At 33.4% G+C, this 12,084-nt stretch overlaps 1 protein-coding gene across 1 annotated transcript; it reads left to right on the top strand.

Annotated features, from left to right (window-relative positions):
- Positions 1-10,600: 10,600 nt before the first annotated feature.
- Positions 10,601-11,590, top strand: LOC131599355 (ethylene-responsive transcription factor ERF017-like). Its single transcript, XM_058871743.1, has one exon. The coding sequence runs from the start codon at positions 10,761-10,763 to the stop codon at positions 11,394-11,396; it is 636 nt and encodes a 211-aa protein (XP_058727726.1). The 5' UTR covers positions 10,601-10,760; the 3' UTR covers positions 11,397-11,590.
- The last annotated feature ends 494 nt before the right edge of the window (positions 11,591-12,084 follow it).

The raw sequence follows: 12,084 nt of genomic DNA, 5'->3' as shown, positions 1-12,084 counted from the left end.
TGCATTTTTATAATTAGATTTTAATGCAATAGACTTACCTTTCTTCTGAGTCTCATTTGCATCCAGCTCTATCTCATGGCTTCTTAAGGCACTGATTAGCTCTTCCAAAGAGACTTCATTCAGATTCTTTGCTATCTTGAATGCAGTCACCATTGGACCCCATCTTCTGGGCAAGCTTCTGATGATCTTCTTTACATGATCAGCCTTGGTGTAGCCTTTGTTCAGAACTCTTAATCCAGCAGTTAGGGTTTGAAATCTTGAGAACATCTTCTCAATATTTTCATCGTCCTCCATCTTGAAGGCTTCATATTTCTGGATTAGAGCAAGAGCTTTGGTCTCCTTGACTTGATCATTTCCTTCATGGGTCATTTTCAATGACTCATATATATCATAGGCAGTTTCCCTGTTAGATATCTTCTCAAACTCAGCATGAGAGATAGCATTCAGCAAAACAGTCCTACATTTATGATGATTTTTGAAAAGCTTCTTTTGATCATCATTCATTTCTTGTCTTGTAAGCCTTACACCAGTAGCTTTCACTGGATGTTTGTAACCATCCATCAGAAGATCTTGTAATACGGTGAACTGACTTTTTATCGATCGAAATGTCGCGGTTAAGCATGAGTCGCCACCGACTTTTATTTTATCCAAACAAATTCAGAAAGGCTAAAAGAAACAGAAAAAAACCTTTTAAAGAAATCTAAGTTTGGGGGGTAATTTATGCAACGGGAAGGTGTAAGGCACCCTTTGCATCCATGGTTTTCCATGGGCTCTTAATTGCTTTGCTTGCTCGTTTTCAGAAAATGTAGATGAAAGAGGAAAAAATGGACTTTAGCTCGTAAAATGAGCGTAGCCAGTTTTTGAAGAATTTTGAGAAAGAATATAGAAAATAGAGCATGGCAAGGAAATTAGGGGCAATTACCTTAAACTCAGATGATAGGTCTCTTTTTAGCCTTTCAAAATGAAAGGGTCAGTCCTTGCCATAAGAGGGCAGGAAGCCTTTCGTTTGGAGGTAAACGGGTCATCGAAATATCCTTCGCCATAAGACTGACCCATACCGTAGAGAGGCAGGTAGTCTAAGGGAAAGACCAGAACAGCCTTATTCGTAGGCAACCAGAGGATACCTCAGCCTTTTCCGTAGGCAACTTCCTAGGTCCGAGGTCATATAGTGTATCGAAGGCAGCATCATTAGGGTCGTATGACCTTTATTTATCGAGGCAGCATGGCTGAGGTATCCTCATATTCGAGGGACTGACTATTCTGCAAAATCACAAGGCAACAAGGCAACAGAGAGGGTTACCCAAAAGCGTGCGTGTGTGCACCAATCACGTGATTATATTTAATTATATTATCTTGTAAATTAGTGAGGCTAATTCAATTTAATGGTTGTCACTCCCTATAATATAAGGCAAGAACAACAGTAATATGGGGGAGGGGACAATGAAACCAGTGGATCCCTTAATAGGGTTTGGCATAAGTAATAATAAAAGACAGAAAAGATTTAGGGTTACCAATGACGTAGCTTTGGCACTCGACAAACCCTGAAAAAGTGGGAAAAATGGCAAACAAAAATAGGATAAATGCATTATCAGTTCAGAGGCAAATGCTATTAACTCTAAAAAAAAATAAAGATATAAATAAAAATAAAATAAGCAGAGTAAGTAGGCACTTAGCTTCGAATTTAATCTGATATGGTTGGCGGGAAGCCTCGGGGGTAACCCTGAAAATGGCAAAGGCGGAGGAAAGATGAAGGCAAAGCAAACCCTAATTTTAAAAGGAAACAAAATAGATTTTAAAAAGTAGGGTACTTAGCTTTGAATCTCAATCGGGCGCGTTGTCGGAAGAAACCCTGTTGCTAACCCTGAAAAGGTATAGAAAGAGAAAAATATTTTAGTGTATGGAATGATCATTGGAAACCCTGATTCGGGCGTAAATTAAATAAAACACAATGACCGATTAAATTAATTAATGGTTTTCAACCTAATTAATTAAATCGGAGAAAATAGGTTTTTGATTAAATCATCTAACCTAATAGATAATTTAATTAATTAATGAAGTATTGATCTAATTAAACAATTAAACACTAAATTAATTTAATCACAAAAAAAACAATTAAATCAACTTAAATGTTTAATCATAAAACAAATATTACCAAATTATGGATTTTTATAAAAAGGAAATTTAAAAAGAAGCTTTATTAAACAAATAAAATAAACAATATAAAAAAAAACAAAAGAAAAATAAGTAAATAAAGATAAGTTGTATAATTAAAAACAAAAATAAAAACTTAGCGTTTTGGATCTTGTATGGCGCGCCTCTGACAGATCATGATGCACCTTCACTGTTGAAGACGTCGGATGCGTTTCTCATGAGATCTGATGTTTGATAATTGGAGGCGCATAGCAAGCCATGTTGTTGAGGCACATGTGATCCTGCAGAGGCATTTAAAGAAAAAAAATGCAAGGGCCAGGGATCGAACCCTGGACCCTTTGGTTATCAAAGATACGCATTACCACCAGAGCTTGATTCGCTTGATGTTCATATAGTCGCGAGTGATTATTAAATAAAATAAAACGCTCATGACAAGTTAAAAAAAAAAAACGCGCCCTTGCATCTTCTTCTTCATTGAAGGTTTCTGCAACACACAGTAATACCTACGGCCACGGTTTTGTTATATGACCATAGCCCTTTCACCGATCAACCTACAAATCACAATCAATAAATACAAACTAATAACCCATATTAAGTAAAAGACATCTTCTGAACACGATGGGACTATTGGTTTTGGCTAATTTCGCTTCTATTCAGAACCCCCAATCGGAAGCTCACAAAACCTAGCCATGGTGAATTCTAGATTCTGCAAAGAAACTCAAATCAAAGCAGCCAGATACGTTGTAAACATGAAAGTGAACACAAATATACAAGTAAATCACGTTTACAGTTTGTGCAATCGCGAAATCGAAAATAAAAAAAAAACACGCAAACCGTGAACGTGTGGATGGTGCTTCCGAGTGCTTCAGGCTTTGATCTCGATTGGGACCCCATCAGGGACGCTTCAGGAACACATTTAAGTCCCTACAATACCTTGGATTGATCCCAACATCAAAACCGAAATCAATTATTCTCGGAGGTTTTGAAGCGTACATACAGTTTTTTTCAGTAGGCAATCCTTATGAATTCGTCTGAGTTGCTTTTGGAATATATAGAGTATGGATTAGGTTAGAATGATTAAGAGAGAACAAAATCAACAATCAATTAAAATAATAAAAATCCAAAATCAAATATTGTTTGATTTAAAATTATAATTATTTTAACCAATTATATAAATTCTCTCCTAAAATAGAGATTACCATCTAAAAAAGAAAAGGAGAACAAAATCTTTCAAAATTTTTATTTTATGATTTTTTGGATTTTTTTGTGAATAAAATGTAAATAAAGTAAAAAAATATTTTTTTAATAAATAATAAATAATAAAAACGAAAATACTATTTAAATATAAAAAGAAAACAATTTTTGTGAATTTTTGAATAAATGTGAATAAAGTTAGAAGTAAAATTAAAAACTTATAAAAGGGAAAAAAAGTTAGTAGTGGGATTCGAACTCGGGACCTCTCGCTCTTGTACCTTTTACCCGCAAATTCTTACCAACTGTGCTATGTCACTTAATCGAAATAAAATGACATTTGCAATTATATGAGGGCAAATTTTGGGGTATGACAGATCCCATAAGTCACCATCTAGACCAAGGAAGTAACTTTCAAGTTTATCTTTCCAGTATTCAAAGTTTTCACCATCAAATACTGGTGGTCTAGTATAACCATTGTTACCATTTCCATTGTATTGCTCAGCTGAGCCAGATGTAGATGTATTTGTTGGAATTTCACCAGACATCTTGTACTGAAGCGTTTTTCTCTTCCTGAATCTTTTCTAAACACGGTTAAGTGCTTGCACCTTAGAACCGGCGCTCTGATGCCAATTGAAGGATAGAAAAACACTTAGAAAGGGGGGGGGGTTGAATAAGTGTAGCTTTAAAACTTGTAAGATAAAAACAATTTGCACAATGATTTTTATCCTGGTTCGTTGTTAACTAAACTACTCCAGTCCACCCCCTTGGAGTGATTTACCTCACCTGAGGATTTAAGCCACTAATGACACGAGATTACAATGGTTTTCCACTTAGACAACTTCTAAGTCTTCTAGAGTATACTGATCACAACCTGATCACTCTAGGAACAATCTGCTTAGATACCCTCTTAGACTTTCTAGAGTATACTGATCAACAACCTGATCACTCTAGTTCTTACAACTTAATGTAAACAAATTCTTTTAAGAGTTACAATGCTTCTTATAAAGCTATTATCACAACTGTGATTTTCTCTTAAGTCTAAGCTTAATCTCACTAAAGTATTACAACAGCAATGTAGTGAGGTTGATGATGAAGTTTGAGAGCTTTTGAATTGAACAGCTGAAACGCAAGTTGGTTCAGAGTTTGTAATTCGTAGTTCGTAACCTTGCTTCTCATCAGAACTTCATATTTATAGGCGTTTGAGAAGATGACCGTTGGGAGCATTTAATGCTTTGCGTATTCCGTACAGCATTGCATTTAATGTTTCACTCTTTTGTCAACTACCTCGAGCCTTGCTTTCGCTGTGTCTACTGACATTGCCTTTCATAGCTTTCAACGTTCCTTTTGTCAGTCAGCGTAGCCTGCCAGCTAGTACTTGCTTCTGATCTGATGTTTGTGTGAACAACGTTTGAATATCATCAGAGTCAAACAGCTTGGTGCAGAGCATCTTCTTGTCTTCTGACCTTGAAGTGCTTCTGAGCGTGATACCATGAGAACTTCGGTGCTTCTGCTTCTGATCTCAAGTCCTTCTGATGCTTCCATAGACCATGTTCTGATTCTGCTTGACCATCTTCTGATGTCTTGTCAGACCATGTTTTTATGTTGCATGCTAAACCTTCTGAGTCAGTGCTTCTTGCGCTGATTTTGTGCATACTCTTTATATAATTCCTGAAATGGAAATTGCATAGTATTAGAGTACCACATTATCTCCTACAAAATTCATATACATTGTTATCATCAAAACTAAGAATATTGATCAGAACAAATCTTGTTCTAACAACTAAGAATAGTCTTATTTTGAAAATAGAAGTAGAGGAGCAAACTAGTGTTATCAGAACACAAAGAGGAAAAAGTAAGGTTTTGTGAAGAGGAGAAGAAGGAGACCAAAGTGTTGCTCACAAGTGCCATTTGCCCAAACTTCCATTGATTTTTCTTAGAGATGCACTCAATCCAAGGTAAGGGGGATTCTTACTATCTAAATGGGAATATGATGGATTGTATGTGGGTTTAGGGTATAGAGTGGTCATTGTGTTATGTTAATTTTGTTTCTGTCACTGTTTGAAATTGATGTTGTTGTTCATTGAAATTGGAAATTCTGTGAATAAAGAAAATAAGAATGGAAGATGCTGGGTAGGTGAGCATTGCCGGTCGGCACATGTTGCAAGGGGCGGTCGACACACTCATTAGGCAATACATTTTCATTTTTCTTCCAGCTACTTGCTATGCGCTATTTCCATGATGTGATGTAACTTGTTTTCACTTTTGTTTCGTGCTGTTTCCATTTTGTATTCTATTATTTTGTTTTACTTTGCTATGTGCCCTATTTTGTTCCATGTGGTTCACTAGTACTTAAGGAATATATATATATATATATATATATATATATATAGGGACGACTCAAGTGAGAACACTTGGTTATTATGAGAAATGAGAACAATAAATATTAGGATACTAGAAGATTGGTTTTAATGAGAATATATAAATATATATATGTTCTCATTTCTCATAATAACCAAGTGTTCTCACTTGAGTCGTCCCCATATATATATATATATATATATATATATATATATATATATATATATATATAGAGAGAGAGAGAGAGAGAGAGAGAGAAAGAGAGAGAGAGAGAGAAAGTTATAATCACCTTATTATTTTTAACCATTAGATTCAGAAGAATCAATGGTCTAGATTTGGAGTAAGTTATAATCACTTACTCCTGGAGTAAATATAACCCTCTATATATATATATATATATATATATATATATATATATATATATATATATATATATATATATATATATATATATATATATATATATATATATAGCTTAATGGTATATATAATGAAAAGGAAATATAATTATGAAATAGAATATAATAGCAATTAGAAATGGAATTGAGACACCCAGTATGTAAACTAGTACTTAAGCTATATATAATAGTTTACTAGTACTCTTTTTGTTTTCCAACTAGCCCAATATGTTCTATGATCTTGTTTTCATTGTTGTTTCACATGCTCTGTTTGGTTTCTATGCTCATACTATTACTTGAGTTATACTTACATACATACATATATATATATATATATATATATATATATATATATATATATATATATATATATATATATATATATATATATAATGGCATATTAAAATGGATATAAACCATAAATTGTGAGATGAAAAATAGAAACATTAGGATACTAGAAGATTGGAAAATGGAATAAAAAAATAGTTTAATTGGAATTAATATAGTGTGATATTCATTGAGAGCTCATACTCAACTTCTATATTTTTCTTGATGTTAACATACTCTATATTATCCCTTTCAACAACATCTTCCTTGTCATCAACTTCCTCCTCCACTCTCTTCTTTCCAACATCCTCACCAATCACTTTCACACTCCTTATAGAAGTAGCATTGCAAGTTTCTACATAAGTCGTAGGGTTTTGAAAAGTTGAGACTTGACTTACGTTTTTCTCGGTTAAGAATTTGGTAAGTTGAACATCTTGAGTTTCCCGGTTTTGTTGAATGGCTAAAGAGAACTGCATGAATTAATTCATGGTTTCCTCTAACTCAGAGGGTCCTCTTTGATAACCTTGATTATAGTGTGAAAGCCTTTGTTGTTGATATTCATGGTTAGCCATATGATACTCCATCGCATCTTCCGGTGTACGCCATCCGATATCATGAAACTCATTAACTTGAGGTGTGAACTGTGACACACTTTGAAGGAGATACTCCATTTGTTGAGTTAGGATCTCGTTTTAAGCATGAATCGCAACATTTATATCTGGGTCAAACATTCCGACAAACAAAAATCTACGAAACTAGCAACCAAGTGAAATAATAAGAAAGAAAAAAAAATAAAATAAAAATAAAAAAATCAAAATTAAAAGACTATTGCAATAACAAAATCTAAAATAAAGTAACTAACTAAAAATCTAAAATAAAGGAACTAAACTAAAAATCTAAATTTAAGTAACTAAATAAAAAATCTAAAATTTAGTAAATAACTAAAAATAATATGACTATTGCAATGCGTGCAATATTGACACAGTCCCCGGCAACAACGCCAATTTGTTGAAAGTATTTTGGGTAAATATTTTCTAATATATTGTATCCATAGAGACTGAGTTAATATTGTTGCCGTTCTATAGTCGAATTATAATAAGTTAGTGAAAAGTATTGGTTTTGATTGTTTAATCTCAAATTGCAAATAACAGAATAATAATTGAATGATAAAAAGCTTAAAGACGAATAACAATGGTGAATGAATATGTTGAGTTTTAGGGTTCATCAACCTATTCATATGCAATTGATCATTTAATCCACAAGTGAACATTATCTAAGTTATTATCTTCATTCATCCTCAAAAGAGATATTATGTCTAATGATCACTCTAGAGACACCTCTACCGGTATGATATTCGATCTCTCAGAATAACTATAAAGATAAAGGGAATTAACCGCGATGATTTATGAAAACTTCTTCAAAATCTCATCTCTGAGTATTAATCAACAAGTCAATGTAAAAACCTAGGGCAAAAGTATAAACCCTATCTCTCGATTGATAGTTCAACAATGATATAAAATAAAAGCAAGGTTTTTCATTGATAATAAAGCTTAAACAATTGTTCACAGGAATTAATCAAGTAATTGCATCTTCATAGGTTAACTACTATCTTAAACTCAACACAATGGGGTTTAGCTCTTTATAGCCATGAAGAACACACAAAGTTTCATAGAGGGATTCATCTTCATCAAGGGAATGTCTTAAATTGATGTTGAATTCTCCGTCGGAAGTTGTTTTATGCTCTGGAATATGATTGCTCTCTGAATTTCGTTCACCAAAGATCTCCCTCTTATGAGGATTAGGGCTTCTATTTATAACAATTTATCCTTGTAACGCAGCCACCGCGCCTCGGCACGTATTGGCGCGGCACGAACCAAAGTCAGAGGGGATGGCGCATCTCGCCCCTTAATGTCGCGGCTCGGCCTTTGCTTCATCCCACTTCTTTGTGATTTCTCTTCTCCAGAGTCTCTACGCCTGCGTGTTTCTTCGTCTTTACTTCTCAACTTCAATATCTGCACAAATAACACCTAAAGTGACGCAAGTTGTTCTACAATTAGTATCGAACCTCTGAAGTTCAATTCTAACCATAAAATCCTCAAAACTCATAAGATCTACTCAACTTTAGCTCAAAAGATAGTTAATTTGACTCATGAAAACACTACTAATTCACTCCTAACAAACACTTACCTTATGTTGTCTTTGGTTTATTGAAACTTACGTTGTATTTGAGGAGTTGGTTTGTATGGTTTCTTTTTATGATTTAAAAGATGCTATGTCTTATTTGATGAATCATTGTGAATCCGCTGCATTTTTATTTAGAAGTTGAGATTATGTTATGAAGTGTGTGTTTGTGAGTTATGTTCATTCCAATCCTGAAAGTGTTATGTATTGGTTTAAAAAGCATGACAGGTGTATGTTTATGTTGAATATGTGACATTCTGATTATGTTGAGAGTTTCTATACTCTGATATTTTCCGCATAAATGCTTAGTGTAGAATTGGGGTATTACAATTCACATCAACGTTCAAAGAACCTACAAATCGTATCAAACAACTCAACACAACATCCTCTTATTCTCATCAACGATCACACATCGCTCAACTTCGATCCGCATCGCATCATCATCATCGCAATGAATAGGGAAGGCGTTTGTTTTCATAGGAGAAGGATGAATGAATTCTGGAAGTAGAGAGATTTGGTTTGAGAGAAAATTTAGATAGAGGGAGAAATGATGCGGAGGGGGTTCGAGTGGTGATGCGGAGGGGGTGAAGAGGTGAAGCGGTTTCGGCGGCTGGTAGAAGAAGATGAAGAAAGAAATTATGATTTTGGGATTTAGGATTTTTGTTTAGTAAAGGCCAGATATAACAAAATTTCATCTATTTACCAAATTGTCACTGTGTTTTATTTTTTCATCAATGGACTTTTTACATCGGTACAAATTTAGGTCCGATGTGAAATCCTTTATAACAAAATTTCATTTTATTTACCAAACTACCACTGTGTTATATTTTTGTTTAAATCAAATATTTTTTACATCATTGCAAATAAATGTCTGATGTAAAATTCTTTCACAAATATTTTTTCACATTATATATCTTGAAACCTGATGTAAAATCCTTTAACCAAATGTCTTATTTTTAGTAGTGTATCTTCAATTGCTTTTACTTTATTTTCTTTACAAGTTTATAACATTACTTTAAAGAATCACGTAGATCAAACCAACTTTTCAATAAGAACATGAATGTAGTCGAAGTGTTCTTCATCATCAAGAATAAAATTTGAAATTTAAAGCACATTTCCTAGTATCAATCTAGTCGATCATGTGAGTAATCAAAGATTCTTGTTTTTGGAAGACTAACACTTGTGTACTAATTTTCACGATAAACATATATAAATAGGGCTCCCGACCGAGGAATAAATAAGACATGTTTTCATATTGAGCTCATGCATATCCTTATCGTGCTGCTCAAATTCCTAAAAAAATCCAGTCATCTTCTCAAATTGACCTTTACAATTGCGACTTCACCGAATTTTCTTCCGGGAGATAGTCCTAACCTATTTTATATATATATATATATATATATATATATATATATATATATATATATATATATATATATATATATATATATATATATATATATATATATATATATATATATATATATATATATATATATATATATATATATATAGTCAAAGTGCCAACAAATATGTGTCTAAAAAAGTTTGGATTAAATAATGATAATAATATATAATTTGAAAAACATTTCTAGTTCATCATTAATTTTTCATTTGCTTCCGGGCCTTTTCCAAAAAATGGTGAAACAAATTTATATAGTGAGGCACATGTGTGTGAAGTTATAATTTAGTGAAAAGTGAGAGTGATCCAACTTTGTCGTTTTTCTTATATAATAAAGCCAAATGCAAATGCATCACAATCAACCCCTTTCACTTCATATAGATATGTTCACGTGGATTATTATTATATAAAAAAAAATTACAACACATGGTCCAAATCTTTCGATTCTTGTCTCCATGGCCGCGTAGTGAACTTTCTTCACTTCTCTCCTTATCTTACACACGCTTTGAACTGCGTTGACCATTCATAATTAGTTAATTTTCATCACTCGCTTCACTTATGCACCTATATATATTCAGCCGCAAAACTCTACTCTCAAAACATCATTCGACAACAGAGATCATATTCCTCTTGATAAAAACACCTTTCATTTCAAACAACACAATAATAACCCAAAATCATAACAACATTTGTCATTACATTTTAAGTGTTTCTATACTTTCTTTCTCAGAGACCATAACAAAGTGAACATGGTGAAAACAAACGTGGAGAAACATGCGGCGGAACGATGTGATACATTGTTTCGAGGAGTGAGGAAGAGGAAGTGGGGAAAATATGTGTCGGAAATTAGATTACCAAACAGTCGTCAAAGAATATGGTTAGGCTCTTATGACACCGCCGAAAAAGCGGCGCGTGCATTTGACGCGGCAACGTTCTGCTTACGTGGCAGTGGTGCAAGGTTTAATTTCCCGAGTAATATTCCGGATATTGCGGGTGGAAGGTCTATGACCCATTCTGAGATTCAAGCAGCTGCCGCCCGTTTTGCCAATACGGTGCCCTGTAATGAGTATTTGGGTCGACCCGATAATACTCCAGATCTAACACCATCTTCCTCTGTGGAAACACCAATCACACCATTGTTGCCTATGGAGATGCCATCTCCTGCTCTCTCGGATGTTACAGTTCAAACGGAGAGTGATATATCATTATCAGATAACGAGTTGTTTAGAGATTTGTTTTCAGACACCGGATCGGGTTACACAATGTTTCCTGGGTTTGATGATTTTTGTGGCGATTTCTACGTGCCAGAGTTCTCAAATTTTGATTATGAAGAAGAGAACAAGGATGGGTTGATAATTCAAGAATCATTTTTATGGAGTTTCTAAATATTTTCATACGGGTCGGATTGTATTGACTGTTAACAGGATTTGAAACCTGGTTTGGTGGGTCAGTTTATTTTTTATAGGATCAAGTGCTACACAAATATTCTTGATAAAATTTTTGCCGAGACATTTCGATTTTGATTTTTGTGGATATATGCAACAATGTAAAGTGATCTAATGATAAGATTTTTTTCCTACATAGTATTTATCATTTTGATGTCAATGTTTTACCAATTACTACGAGGGCAAACTGGTATAATCATGTTCCAACTCGTTCAACTCCGGTTTAATCAGATGATAAATAAATGACTAGTAAAATTTTAAACTTATTATTAAATTTTATAAATAATTCATTCAAATAAAAATCAATACACTCATAAAATATTACACAATTTCGATGACATATGAATAAAATCATAACAGAGAAAGGTCTATTTTCATGAAGGATTAAATATAAAATACCCTTGACCCCTATGAAATATTAAAATTCTATGTAAGCTTCTCAAGTTAACAAGTTTCTTCGTAAAAATATATATTTTTAAATTTATTATTTAAATTCAGTGTTTAATAAATTATATGTTTTGATAGAGAATTAAAAAAAAATTACAGGAGCAGATCCAAAAAAATATCTATCATATAAGAAAACTAGTAACAAACCCGTGCGTTTGCACGGGTTCTGGTTTGGGACGCG

Source organism: Vicia villosa, linkage group LG4 (genome assembly GCF_029867415.1).
Source record: "Vicia villosa cultivar HV-30 ecotype Madison, WI linkage group LG4, Vvil1.0, whole genome shotgun sequence".
NCBI classification, from domain to species: domain Eukaryota; kingdom Viridiplantae; phylum Streptophyta; class Magnoliopsida; order Fabales; family Fabaceae; genus Vicia; species Vicia villosa.
The sequence above is the reverse complement of the archived record's forward strand: the minus strand, read 5'-3'. Positions and strand labels throughout refer to the sequence as shown.